The sequence below is a fragment of the Hippoglossus hippoglossus genome, chromosome 1, assembly GCF_009819705.1.
Source record: "Hippoglossus hippoglossus isolate fHipHip1 chromosome 1, fHipHip1.pri, whole genome shotgun sequence".
Lineage (NCBI taxonomy): Eukaryota > Metazoa > Chordata > Actinopteri > Pleuronectiformes > Pleuronectidae > Hippoglossus > Hippoglossus hippoglossus.
Window position 1 is genome coordinate 18,973,994 of NC_047151.1, and position 14,801 is coordinate 18,988,794.

Sequence of the window (14,801 nt, forward strand, 5' to 3'; positions counted from 1 at the left end):
GTTATCACTATGTGTATTATTACGAGTGAATATCAAAATATAAAGGCACATTTCATTGTTGCACTATTATCGTTATTGATGATGTAATATCTAAAATGCATATTCATATATTTGAATGCATCTTATATATGTTATGTATTTTGGTTTTCATGTCAAATCAAAGTATCCTGTAACTGCTGTCACATAAAAGTACATAGTAGATTAAAAACTAAAATATTTTGCACTGTAAATGCAAGTAAGTTAAAATTGTATTTGTATTTACATGACTTACATGAAATATAATATACTCGGTTACTGTCCACCATTTTATATCATATAATAGTTGTTTATGTAAATAGCCATTACATTTTTATTTATTTATAGAATACTACTCTAAACAGTGTGGAGCCAGTCACTTACGTCTGTTAATGTCAATATTTATTGCGTTTTGATTACATTACAATGATTAAAGCACATCATTATGAGTGATAGTAGAACATTCATTGTATTTCTGTTTTTCATATTTCCTCTATATGGGAAAGGAGTGCTGTGAAACTCATGTAATAAATATAGTATAAACATGTGTAGAGTGGTAAAAAGTAAAAATACATTACTTCTATTAGGAAAATTGAATTGGAATGCTTTCGTCTAATAAATGGAATATATAAAATATATAGGACCACATACCTCTGGAAGAAATAATTGACATGTGAATTCATATTGAACCATATCGGGGGGGGGGGGGGGGGGGGGGTATGCTGGTAAAATTAACAGAGAATAACCAGCTTGACATTTTTAACATCTCTGATCCTGCCCATACAGTTCCCATAAGGCACCTGAATCTACTCTACATCACTTTATTTCATCCTAACTCGTTGAATAACGGTAAAATTTGCTTCAGCGTTTCCATATCATTTGTCATGAAATCTTTCCCACTGATGCACACAAAGTCATTTTATCTTGAATCTAGATTTTGTCTTACGTCCCAGCAGACCAAGGTGCTTTAGCAGGTACTCAGGCTGGACAGACGTGAATGGACCAGTCAGACACTTACAGACAACAATCTCGACAAAAACAACGACTCCGTTAAACTGCATCACATTGAGAATCAACATCCAGAATGTATTTCTGAATCATATCTACATTATGCAAAATGATGTGTATACATTTCTTTACAAATCTGCAAATCAAAGAAAGCTAACACCATTTCTGTCTACATGTTATACCTCTACAATGCTGTATTGTTAAAAGAAATTGTCTGAAAATCTTTTATTGACAGTCTGTGCTGGGAGCGCGGAGAACACTTTGGAGAGATGACTCATTCTGGAAGAAAAATGCAGGAAGCGAGTGTTTCTTTCCACTATAACAATACAAACAGATAATTGTACAGAGACGAGACTCATGTTTAACAGCAAACTGACATCTCTGTTATCAAGCGGCTGCGAGAGATTGACTGATGGACAATATCATCAATATCCAAACAACCAAAGACAACAGGTGTTTACACCGTATTCACTGAACACGCTTATATTTCTTGATATCTAACATTTCTGGGCCGTGCAGCAGCTTGACTTCATTTCTGAGTCCGTTTTGAAGGACGCCTCCAAAAAGTAACAAACACCAGGGATGTCTTCTGGGAAGTCGGCCGGAAGGTCCTGCCTGCTCCTGGGAACAAAGACGAACTCTGGCCGATGCTCCAGCAATCTGGGACAAACAGCACACGAGGAAAACATGAATCTAAAAACAATGTGGCAGATTAAGAAACACAGTTTTTTAACTCTCTGCATCAATCGCCTCTGGGAACAAGTAGCACCAAACAAGATTGGGTAGTTAAAATCTGTTATTTGAAACTTCACCTGTGGGTTGTAGGGCTGATATTGATTTTTCTGGGTTGGCTGCCCGATTCAAACTTGTTGGCCAAAGTAACGTTGTTCCCAAAAAGGCAGTAGCGCGGCATCATCACCCCGACTACACCAGCCAGAACTGAACCAGTGTGAAGGCCAATACGCATCTAGAAAAAAGAAAGGCATTCAACACATTCTGCTTGTCTTTTATTAATCAACAGATATTTTATCAGATTATCTAAACCAGTGTAGCTCTAAAGTTACCCTGCTTTGCATCTGCAGATCAATTTCTCTGCTTCACGTGATAAAACAGATGCTTTCAAATTATGATTCCATATTTTTCATATTATCAACAAATCGCTTGTAAAGTCAAAATTCATCAGCAAAAAGAATCTTGAACCCAACATGAAGGCATAAACTCAGCCCTGCTGCTGTACATGTACTCACCAGCTCTCCAAATCTGCAGTTGAAAATAGTCCTGGACTAATACATTATTTACTGCTCTTTAAAAGTATCCTGTGGAGCTTTTGACCACTGGTACCAGGGCTTTTATGAGTGGGTCCCCATTTTGTTCGTATTGGACTAAATGATTAAATGTGCACACGTCTGCAGGCAGTGCGACTCACAATCCTGCCTTCGAAGTAAGACAAAAACTCAAATCATTTGTATATTAAACACATTAAAGCATCATGTCGATTTTTGGTTTCTTGATTAATCCAATTATTTGTATTATTACAACTGCTGGGGTTGGAAATTAATCAATATAAAAAAAATGAGTCAACACCATTAATCGAAAGCATAACTATTACTTATTAAACAAAGGTCTAAGAATGTATTTTGACTTAAATGAACTTTCATTCACTCTCATACATTTTTTTCTCTTTCAAATGAGAAACATTTCTTTTTTTTTTTTTTTAAAGTCTTTATATCAAACTCTACTGGATTGTTGGAGTTACACAGTCAGGTGGAATGAGGAGTATCACCCCCTGCAGTACTTGACTCTCACCTGTATTGGGTCTCCAGTTGGCGTCCTGACTTCATCTGAAAGCTCCATCATCTTTAAGGCCATGAGTGCAATTTGGACGGCGTGCATCTCACTCTCCTTGTGTAAGCCCCCGGCGACACAATATGCATCACCAATGGTTTCCACCTGAACACAGTGGAGGATCATTAAAATTATTTTTAACCCGGCAGCTGAGGCAGAATAAAGACGCTGTTTGTGCTTCCCCCCTCCACCCACAGTCCAATGCTTCTTTTTGTGGATCTGAGATCATATTGTTCTAGCTTTGTTTATCCAGGGAGTTAAACTGTATTTAATATGAACTGTGCCATGAAGACAATGAACCTTGAACAGAATAATGAATGTGAAGTGGGTATTCATCAAAATGTCTTTGATTAAGAATCTCACTCGCTGTTCATCTTGCTGTACAAGACAGGGGGCAAGAAACAAGGAATAATAACACTTAAATTCTAATAGCACTTGATCCTCGGTCATATTAAAATGTCCAGAAACGTTTTGTCTTCCTCTTCTTCGCGTTTGTACGTGTAAATCTGCACCGCAGAGCAGTCTGGAGCGATGTGGCCAAGACGGCTATGAGACAAGGAAAACTATTTTTAGGCTCGTGCATGTGGAGTGGAAACAGGGACCTGAAGGAACCTCGGACTTCCTAGTGTTTTACGAGATATTTGTCAAACATGTTGCTCTGTCTGTTATGGCTCTGTGACACTTTGATTATATTATCCAACCTCCCTGTAGATTAACAGCCTCTGGCAGACACTAAGGTAGGTGGCTGAGTTACAGTCCTTTCAACCTGTTTAAATTTGTAAAGCAAAACTTATAAATTTCAGATCTGTGGAATTTGCAAAAAAATTATTTGATGTACCCTTTGCTATTACCCTTTTTTATCCATCACACTGTGGTTTAAAGGTTATATAAATGTATGTGAGACTCAAGCTCCAGTCGTGATAACGTTTTACCCTTTTCTGTATTTTGATGTCTTTCAGAGCAGCACAAACACCGACGCTTGCCCACCACAGTTCTGTCAAACCACTAACACCAGTGCTACACCTTATTTTTATGCATGTTATGGGTTAAATGCAGCACAGCCCACCATGGCTCGGTTAAAAATGCTAGCCATGCTAACTCGAGAGTGGGGCAGCCAAATAATAATACAAAAAAATAATAACTTTATTTGTATAGCACCTTTCTAAACAAGGTTACAAAGACGCATATTTCTTTTCGTAGCATAAATTCGCTTTTAGACTAAAACGCAAAACCTTGTTCAGAACTCACGGGGAGGGTGGAAGTGTGGCTGAAGAAATATTTGTTTTGGTTCAAGATGCTGGTGGTAGTGCGATATCTAGTGGTAATAAATATTGCATGTACAACCCCAAATGCTCTTTACGAAAGCTACAATTACGTAAGAACGTTTACAATTTACAATAACAATTATGCACTCACGGTACGGTCCATTAACCTACCTTATAAACATCAAGCTCCCCACAATGGTGGTCAAACCTGGTGTACAACTCATTGAGCATGGTGATCACTTGCATCGGGGTACAGCGCGAGCAGACGGCTGTGAAGCCCACAAGGTCAGAGAAGAGCATTGTAACCCTGTCGAACTTCTTGGCCTGGACCGTTTGCCCCTGCCACAGCTGCTGCGCCACCGTGCCGGGAAAAATGGAGAAGAGGAGGTCCACTGTCTTCTTCTTCTCCTCCTCCAGGGCTTGGTGAGCATGCTCCAAGGCTGCCTTCGCCTTCCCCAGACGCTTTTTCAAACCGTCCTGGGCTTTGGCCTGTTCACCGACCAGGACTACGTCACGCAGCGCGTTATGGATGGGGATGTCTGACAGGTAGAGGCCGCGGCCGGTCAGCTCCTCCAGCTTGTCCACACACGGGGAGCCCAGGAACAAGATGGCATTGGACTCTGACACGAAGATCATCTGACCTTTAAGATCCATGAGCTGACAGGAAAAAGGATATGATGAGAAAAGTGCATTTACTGGTCTAACTGTCCTCACAACTCAACAACTTCTTTTGTTGAAAGAAGATTGATTACGATTACTGCAGTATATAGCCCACCCCCTGCTCCTCTACTGTTTTCTTTAAGAACAAATTTCCCACAACTGAATAAAAATAATGTTTTTTCTCTCTGTGGCATCTTTGCATTTAAAAAATAAGCAACGTATATACATAAACTCCCTCGAGACTGAGACATGTAAACAGAGCAAAGTAAAGCAAACGTTCCATTTGCATGTTATTGGTGAGACAGCAGCTGTTTGCAGCTGTCTGTCACCCACAACACTAAACACAACCAAAAGCTTATTTATGTTGCAGGGAATACACGTTTAAAAAAAACAGAAAAGTCCCATCAGAGTCAACATTTACATTAGTCACAGTAGCAGCAAAGACAGCTGGTCAAGTCCAATACTTTCCTCCAGACTGAAATATCTCTGCAACTATTGGATGTATTGCCGTGATGTGTGGTACAGACATTCATGGTCCCCAGAGGAGGAATATAGCAACTTTTGTGACATGCAGACTTTTTATCTGGCGCCACCATGAGGTTAGTATTTGCGACTCAGAGCGATACATCTCAGCAACTGTTGGATGGATTGCCATTCAATTTGGGAGACACATTCATAGCTGCTGGTGAAACCTTGACTTTGTGTTTTTGTGCTAATTTGGAAATGTTATCATGCTAGTACTCTAACCAAAGATGGGTAAAATGATATGCTAGACATTAGCATTAGTGTTTTATGCTACTTTGAATGCTGAATATTTGAATCCAAATGCTAATGATTAGTGTAATTAGAACCTCAATCAAGTTTGTTTGGTTGTCAGCAGGAGTGGGGGTGGGGCATCGGCCATTGAATTAAATAAAATGTAGCTGCAGATCCAGTTAACGGAGCCAATACGGCAGTTTTGTAAATCAACGTTACCTTTCAAGATATGGCATGTTTTGACATTTCAGTCAATTTTCCTGGAAATAATGAATACTTGATCATGTGTGTTTAATAACTCGCTGTCATCAATCTAATGGTTTGATTTATACTATTACAGTCTGACTGAGCAGCAGACACTTAGTCTTCTTCAAGAGCTACAGGAAAAAGTACAGCTACAGCAGTAGTTTTCAAATTCTAATGTAATTAATGTTGAATGTGCCATTTCAGTTGATATGTCAGTCATATTTGTGTTTAGTGGACTTGCTAACAGGGTGATACGTCGTCAACCCCAGATGGAAGAAATGGAGACACTACCTCATCCACTTCCTGATTACTTCCACCAAGGAAGTTATGTCGTTGTTTTTAAAAAATATATATTTTCACTAATTTCCCAGAGAATAATGCATGGATGTTGATAAAAAAAAATCTGATTCCACTGATTTCTATGTGTGTGCAATTTGGTGCAGCTTGATTGAATTGAAGAGGACTGTTTGTGCATGTATGTTTTACCTGTTGTAACTGGACTCACTAAAGGTTAAGATAAAACTACCACTGGATGACTCGTGTGGAATCCTCTCTGACTGGATGTCATTAGTTATTACACCACCGTCATGTTGACTCGCTGATACTTTTTTTCATGTCCTGGCGACCAATCGCTGTGCTCCCTTACATAAATAGCACAAGCAGGGCTGGGCCTTTGATGGGTAAAATGGTTTGACATTTGCTTCTGATCTCCACTGGGGGTATAATGTTGATCTCTACCTCAGGCCAACTACACCACTAATAAGCCAGACTGCTTATAAATAGCCAGATCTTTTTTTTCCTGTCTTATTTGATTTAATATTAAGACTCTGACCAGAAGACCTTTTCTGCCTCATTAGCCAGTGACGTCACTTTTTTATGGATATCTCACAGATATATCAACATACCTTCCCCGTGTTATCTGTGCTTCCATGCTTGATCCGAATGATAAACTGGGTGTTCAGCATGGTCAGGATGCCCTGAAAGGTACATTTGATCTGCGGGCAGACGATAGAGAAGTGTTCTTGGAAGGTAGTGGACCGCCTCAGTCCATCCTTCCTGCTCAGTCTCTTCCTGAGGCCATGTCCTATTTGAACCAGAACCAGGTCCTGGTCCAGGATCAGATGGAAGGGGAAAATGGTGGAGAACAGAGTGGTAGGAAGGGTCCCAGCTGAGGAAGCCCTCAGCGGACTGGGGCTCAGATTTTTAGCATCCTTAACGACAACTGTGTACAGAAGACTGGGCTGCGGGCTGGCCTGCAAGATGCTGTCATTAGCACTGGGGGGGTCCATCAACACATCCACCGTGGTGTGATACAGCAAGCGGGCAGCAGCTTTGATGACTCCAGGGAAAAAAAGCTGAGTGGTTGGGTGGGGGTTGAAGAAATAGACAGTGAGCAGACCCGGATCCTTGTCTAAGCACAGCACTGAAGGTTCGTTTACACAATCCCCTCTGTCCGGGTTGGGCGGCGTGCTGCTCTGTTTCAACAAGACGCTGAAGCTGTTGAGGAAGTCGTGGAGAGCTCCCCCCACCACCCGCAAAATGTGTCCGTCCTCCTCGTAACACATGTTGAAGAGCTCCACGCCAAGAGAGACTTTCAACGCTTCCAGCGGGATTGCTGTCATGAAGACACATGAAGGGAAGCAGGTGAAGATGGGAGGAAAGCTCACAATACCCAGAAGTATAAAAAGGATAATCAAATGTTTGTACCTGTTTTACTTGAGTAAATGTTGATCATCTCCACTAAATGCTCTGTTTCTTCGCTGCAACTCTGATCGCCTGTGCAGCAAATTGTTGGACTGGAGAGACAATGAATTTGAAAGATTTAGACACAGGAACCAGTGCTCGGTGGACTGTATTCGGGAAAACATCAAAATAGAGCTGCAGCTACCTCTTATTTTCACAATCTGTTAATCTGCCAAATATCTACACTCAATTAACTCGTGAAAAAGTGAAAAATGCACGTTGATTTCCCAGCTCAGGCTCATTTGTTTTGTCTGGCCAAAACACCCAAAATATGCAGTTATCAGTCATATATAACCAAAAAAGCTGAAATCGGACACGTTTTAGAGGCTGCAGCCAACAAATGTTTTGCCATTTTAGCTTAAATATAAAGATTAAACATTTATAAATTATCAAAATAGTTGCTGATTTGCTAATCATTTTACCTCTACATCTTATATGACAATATTGATACATTTATCGTGAAAACTCCAATGTCTGCTTGTTATTTCCACTAGGTTTTTCAGACGATTGTGTAATGTTGTCTCCGCAGCAGTCTGAGTCTGCCTCACACCTTGTTGTTGTTGTCATCATTACTCTCTGTCTGGTAGTGAGAGAGCGACAGGGGAAATTTGTACGAAATCTTGTGCAACAGAGGGTCAAATGAGGCTGTAACATCTCAGCATCATTACTGGTATTACAGGAGCACATGCTGTGGTGGTAGTGGTATAGGGGCCTGTAATTTACAGTAGCTGTATAGTAGTTATTGTGTCTGTCTAGGAGGAGGAGTGCAGCTGGCGTGGATGTTTCAGAAAAACAAATGTTACCTTTCAGGGTCCCTGTTGAGTCTCATCATTCGATGGAGGGCAGCGTGCAGTCTGTGAAACTGAATGGCAAAGTGTTCAGCAAGTTTAAGGTCATTGTCTGGCCACACTTTATTAATGCAGCTTTAATTATGACAGATAATTAAGAAAAGCAGGATTATCTTTAATTCAAGGGGATGAACAGGCGGTGGTGGTGCAAGGGCACAAATTGCACAATCAAATTAATGTGATTTATTAATTTGTTCTATTCTAGGCCAGTGAATATTCATATTTTTCTCACCTCAGGACATGCCAGTTTTCGGATGCTCTCCCCAAGTGTGTGCAGGTTAACTTTGCCTCTGCTCGGCTTGGGTCGCGGCACGTCCTCGCCAATTTTCCCGTGCACGTCCTTAGAAATAGGCGATAGATCCGCGGCGTCACCTGCGCGCTCCTCAAAGTCTCCCAGCTCGTTCCTCCTGGCGCCGCTGGAGAACGGACACTCTCCGGATATCTTCAGCTCCTTCAGCTTCGCGCAGAACATCTTTCCTCCCCCCTGCTGCAGCCTGGCACCGCCGGCAGGCTCCTCTCCTTCTTCTGCGGCTCTTCTCTATCTTATCTCGGAGGGGGACTGTTCTGGTCGAGCAGCAGCTGCGGTCTCCGGGAGAAATTCCATCATCTGGTGCGCTCATCCAGGAGACCTCTCCTCCGCCTCCTCCTGCTCCTCCTGCTCCTAGTGCTCCGCCGATTCAAATGATCGGCAGCATCAGAGCCACAAGACCACATACAATATATTCATTGAAAAAAAAAAAACTGCATGGGCAAATGATGGCCAAGAACTATCATTACCAAAAGCCAATGAGAAACTGGAGGGGGGAGAGAAGAGCGCACCAGGCCAATCCATGCGCAAGTGGGGCTGGTGTAGCTGAACAACCTATCAGCACGGAGAAATTATTTCCAGACGACTCCTCGCATGCAACTGACTTTTTATTATTTAGATCAGACGCTGGACTGGGTCCCATATACAGTCTGTGCTCCCATCATATGAAACTGGTCTCACAGAGAGGAATAAACATATTCCTATTATATCCAGGATGTCGAGTGTATACGTGCCTGTAGTGCACAATGAGGATGTGGTCTTTGTTGTGTTATTGATGGGACAGGATACTATTGTTTTCATTTTACATTCGGCTTTTTAAGTTTCTTCTAATTCTTTTGTTTCTCTATTGTCTGTCTCTTTCTCTCTCATGCACACACACCTACCGAAATGTATATATATAAAGTTACATCACCTACAGCTTCCCTCCTGCATTCCCCTTATACAACACCTGAAAATCTATCTATCTGGTCTGGAAGATTATAAATCAAACAACAGACCCACAACCCCCCACAGCACCATCTCCATTCAGCCCATTTTTTTTTCAGTCTTCCAAGTCAGACACATAAACACTACTAATCCACATTTCTGCTAATTATAATCATGGCTACAGGCAACAATTAGTTTCATTTGAAATAAATGTGTTGAATGTTTTGTCCTTTAATTGTTGTTGTAAGTGGAATGTTATTGTCATAGGAATTGTGGAACCCTGTGTGATGTCTTCAGACTATATTGACATGAGAAAATCTGAAAAATGGGAAGACCGAGTTGGTAGTTGAGTGGTGTTGTGGGTAATGTAGGCAGCAGGTTCTGACAAGGATGAAGACTGTAGAATTAACAAAAGAAGACATCTCTGGTTCTGCAATTTTAAAAGCTACATAGCAAAGTCCAACAGTGTTACAGGAGAGTTGCAATAGCAAACTTTACTGTTTTAAATGAGAAAATAGTTATCCATGTTCTGTCTATTGATGTCAGTGCAATGACAATGAAGGAATGTTTCTCATATATCAGCATGTTTTCTATTCTTACATGTCTATGCCACAGACAACGAACAACATACACTGACAATGTTCGGTTGCAAGTTGAAGTGCAACATGAATCGACTCTGATTTGTTTAATTCAAAAGTGCTGAGGAAATGTTTGGGTCTTGATCAGACATGTTGAGGGATCATTTTTAACATTTGTGTCAAAAACAGCTTTTATTGGCCACGATGAGTCTGAGGTTCTGCTCACTGGCCTTGTTTGGGCTGAAAAAGAGCGATTTCATTGTTTGACATAATAAATCCATTTCAGGGCTTAAATAATGAACAGCTTTGTCACTCAGGAGTTGGAGTCATTTCTTGCAGAAAAACTCTGGATCCGGTCCCGGAAGCTGCTATAAACATTGACATGTTTATAGGTTAGAGATAAAGGGGGGGATCCTTTCATGTGGCGCCATGGGTGATCAAGTTTATCGTGTCTGTCTTTAAGATGTTCTCTGTAAATAATCAAAATAAAAATTCCGATAAAGAAAATCTGCAACCTCCAGGTGCCACCAGACAGACAGGAACACTGAGCCTCACAGCCTCTGCTCTCATCTTAGTTTAAAGTGAACTTATTACTCAAAAGACCTACAGTAAATAGACATTTATTTCTGAAGAGCGTGTGTAAAAATTTGATGAGAAGCGATTACAGGTGAAGTGTGGAGATCTACAGGCCGTCCTCAGGTCTTAGCGTCACATCTGTCACCACAGAGGTGACAGCTGTTTTTGTTGCCTCTCACCAGGACCCAGAGGAGACGGCACCAGCTGCACCGGCATGAACAAACCTCTTTGTCTGGATTATTTACAACATGGACCTTCTAATCTGAGCCAAGGTGAGCCAGTGAATTCAGTCCCAAGGGAGAAAAGTCTCACAGTTGTAGTGTTGGCTTTGTGTTATTGTGAGTCTAATTGTTGTATTCTTTCTGAGCTGGAGAGTAAAACACAACTGGAGCTGAAGGTGAAGACGATAAACTCTGAAGCATCTGTTTCACACTGCAGGAATCATTGGGCACAGGCCAATTTCCTCTTTGTCCTCAAAGAACATTTCAGTCACTTATGGAAACTGAACAAGACGGTAGATATGACTGATCATGGATGGAATATAAGGGGATGGAGCCCAAAGACCCCACCACTCTGATATGAGACCCCACGACTGAAAGAGATAGACATCAACTACTTGACATAATCCCATTCTGTAGCCATTTTTGTGTTTCTTCGTTTAGTTTTCTTCAAAGTAATTTTTGTCTTCATAGTCATCATAAAAATGGTTATTTTGTGTGTCTCTAAAGTCATGTTGTGTCTCTTTTGTGTTGTTTTGTGTATCTTTTGTGTTTGTGTATGGTCATTTTTGTCTCTTTGTACTGGTTGTGCAACTTTTTCTGATATTTGTGTCTTTTTGAGCGGTGCATCTTCCAAACAAGAAATACTTACAGTCATTTCATACACAGTCTCTGCAGGGCCCAGGGGCCCCCTGACCTCTCGAGACCCTGAGCCTGAGTCTAATATGTCCATACTGATAATCTGAATCCTGAGAAAGAGGAGGTGCTGGAAGTAAGGTTCTTCATCATCTCACTAATCGCAGAATCAAGTTCCGTCCAAATCCATCCCTTAATTTCAAAGTGAAATAAGAAGGAATGTTTGAATGGCCAGTTTGAAAGCTTACAGCCAGAAATGTTTCATACAACATGGTCATCTGACTACTGAGTCTCTAACCTTGTTTTTATGCTATTTTAAACTATTTTTATCATCGACACTGCTTCTATAATCCCAAACTGCGTTGTAACACATTTGTCATCTTTAAATCCTGAAGTTTATATATATCACTGATATTAATCTGCATCATTTTGCCATAGCACTGCCAAATACTACCACAAAAAACCTAAATAGCATGAATTGAATTTGTAGTAAAACCTTGAGTGAGTCATCACTTATAATAGTCCTCTTTAACTTTTCCATCACAATCAAATATTATTTGTGTTTCATTCAAACTACACTAATTTCATGTCACATATTTATTATGCAACCAAAGGAATCCAAGGATAAACGTTGTCTATGTGCATATGATGAATGTGTATTTGTAACGTGAGTTTCCATTTATTCAGTCCCCGGCACACACTCCCCAAAGGACCATCCACTCTGTTGATGATACGCAGAGAGATAGATAATCTCATCACAAATCAAACCCAGCGCACTAAGTCCACAGGAACGTAACAGCCATGACCTCAGACAGTTAAAATGTACACACAGTTTCTTTAACTTTTAGGCAGATTTCAACTTGAAGCCCTTTAATGGATGTTTAGATTAAAAGTCTGTGTGTGCACATGAGATACTGGAAACTATTGTGTCTCAAAATATCACAATAACTGTTTTTCATATGTAGCTAAAATATGGTTTTCATTAGAATGTTCATAAGTCCCAAAACTACAGGCCAGTTAAATCGGTCAAATCTCACAAACTTCAGATGATTGGTATTGATTTTTAAATTGATAATATATGAAGCATATCATGTTTCAGGTCAGGTAACTGAATTAAGTCTAATTAAGAGCATTGGAGTTTGCACGTTTTAGACATGTTAGTATTAGATTAGTTTTCATAAATCTTCGACACTGGTATGTATATAAATGTACCAAATTTGAACTCACTAGATCTGGGCTTTTGTTTGAATCTGCACCAAATTGCACACACTCATTAATATCTCTCATGGACATGTCTGAATTTATCCCTCAAGTTCCATGGAACATTCCCTGGGAAAATAACAAAAATGCTGCAAAAAGCCCTAACTCGGAATGTGAACAAAAGAGTTTTAAAAAAAGATTCCTGGATCTGCCACTTTATCCGCATCTGCACTAAAATTGAATTGGTTCTTTTTTGGCCCTGGTCCCATTTCATGGAAAACTGTTCTGTTGTTTTTGTGTAATCTTGCTCATATAAAATTATTCAAATCAACAAACAAATGGACAGGGGTAAAAAATAACCTCCTTACCAGAGGTAAAAGTAGTGAAAGTTAATTATTTGGATTTCTTTCTTCTTCTATAATTTCTGGTACCCCTTCATTTGGAGGGCGCCCCCTGGCATTTGCCCATACTGCCACGCCACAGGCCCAGTACTGCACAAACTATCTCATCTCTTTTTTGCAGATTCTAACAAACCCATCGTGACTTTTTCCAGAAGAAACATTACACTAGAACATCACTGAGCAAAAACTAAAATCAATTTCAACTCTGCTTTCTGACATTGCCCTTATTTTACTGTGACACAATCAATAAGAATAGTCAATAGGTTTTTACATATTCAAGTATGATAGGCCTTTCATTTACAGATACTTCTCTTTGTCAGAGCAAAAGCAGGTAAATACATTCTGTTATCTGAATTGTCTTTTTTTACTTCAAGTGAAGCTTTTGGTGATCGTTTCATTTCTCCTTCGAGGTTGTTGAGTTCAAAGAGTGTTTCGTGGTGATGTTTGCTAGAAGCGACGATGGTTAGAAAGCATCCTCCTCTAACATGCATAATAACCACATACAGTACAGTGTCTCTAACCCTGTGTCCTCATCCCGCCCGCTCGGCTTGCATGCATGGCTGCCATGTAACAGCCTGGGGCAAATACGAAATGTACCAAGAAACAGCTTCCACTGTATTTTTCATTCTATGTATTAATCCCTTTGAATTATTCATCCCTGTGCAAAAAGATGTAAATAATTATTTTTTTAAAATAGATAGCTGAACAAAAAGATAAAATAAACAAGAATATTGATGCATGTTTTCAAGTGTTGCGTAAGATGGGAGACTTGGGCACTGATGCTGGAATAATTAGATGTAGTATGCCTCACTAAAGCCGAACACACTTGGTAATGTACAGACAGCACCCCCACAGGAGATTTTACGTTACGCTCATTAGCAGGAGGCAGTATGACTGGAAAATTATTTTGATTTTTACAGCCCATAGTTGTTTTTATCATTACTATTACTCTGCCCCAAATGTACGTCTAACATGTCCCACCGTCAAGTGCCAAAAGATTCTGTTATATTTTACATTATTTCTCTTAAAAATCTAAATATGGAAGTAAGCTATATATGACAAATGAAGAGCAATAGATGACAAAATAGGAATTGTCTCAATGTTGTCTGCTCATATACTGAATGATGCAGAGTTAAGTTACTCAGGGTGCTATATCTCAGTTAATGTGAAAATACAGTATAGTTTTGTGATGATCTATGTACATATATGCTGGAGGCTTTTAATCTGTGTGACAGACACTTCATTACTGAATCCTAACCACTACAGAGTATGTGTTTACTGTACTTAGTGGTTCAGTTATTTGTACAGATGTGACCATGGATGTTCACAGTAGACATTTTGATAATGTTTTCCTCGTAACATTACGACAGATCTGTTCTATTCAAGAAACCCAGTATTCTTATTTTTTTTTTTTATCATTAGAGCATACTATAGAAAGATGGACGACGTGTCTCCAGCATCCTCCCACTATCCAGAGATTTAGCTAAAATATCTCGGATACCAACACTGCTATCTTGCGCATTTGGAGCCAGAATCTGCACAGTAGCGATCGGGGGATAGAGTTGTCGAGGT

The 14,801-nt window shown here is 40.1% G+C and overlaps 1 protein-coding gene across 1 annotated transcript; it reads right to left on the bottom strand.

Annotated features, from left to right (window-relative positions):
- Positions 1-349: 349 nt before the first annotated feature.
- On the bottom strand, positions 350-8,858 carry gucy1a1 (guanylate cyclase 1 soluble subunit alpha 1). The gene is made up of 9 exons (XM_034569768.1): positions 8,619-8,858; positions 8,342-8,400; positions 7,503-7,591; positions 6,701-7,410; positions 4,305-4,790; positions 2,830-2,973; positions 1,836-1,990; positions 994-1,683; positions 350-938 (listed from the first exon to the last, which is right to left on the bottom strand). Exons 1-8 carry the CDS (start codon positions 8,856-8,858, stop codon positions 1,521-1,523), a joined length of 2,046 nt encoding a protein of 681 aa, XP_034425659.1. The 3' UTR covers positions 350-938; positions 994-1,520.
- Between the last annotated feature and the right edge of the window lie 5,943 nt (positions 8,859-14,801).

Bases quoted from the DNA above. Each gene is read 5' to 3' on its own strand.
- gucy1a1 (XM_034569768.1), bottom strand. From the start codon at position 8,858: ATGTTCTGCGCGAAGCTGAAGGAGCTGAAGATATCCGGAGAGTGTCCG. The intron at 8,401-8,618 runs GTGAGAAAAATA...TTTGCCATTCAG, and splicing joins GAAAACTGGCATGTCCTGAG to TTTCACAGACTGCACGCTGC. The intron at 2,974-4,304 runs GTAGGTTAATGG...CACTGTGTTCAG, and splicing joins GGGAGCTTGATGTTTATAAG to GTGGAAACCATTGGTGATGC.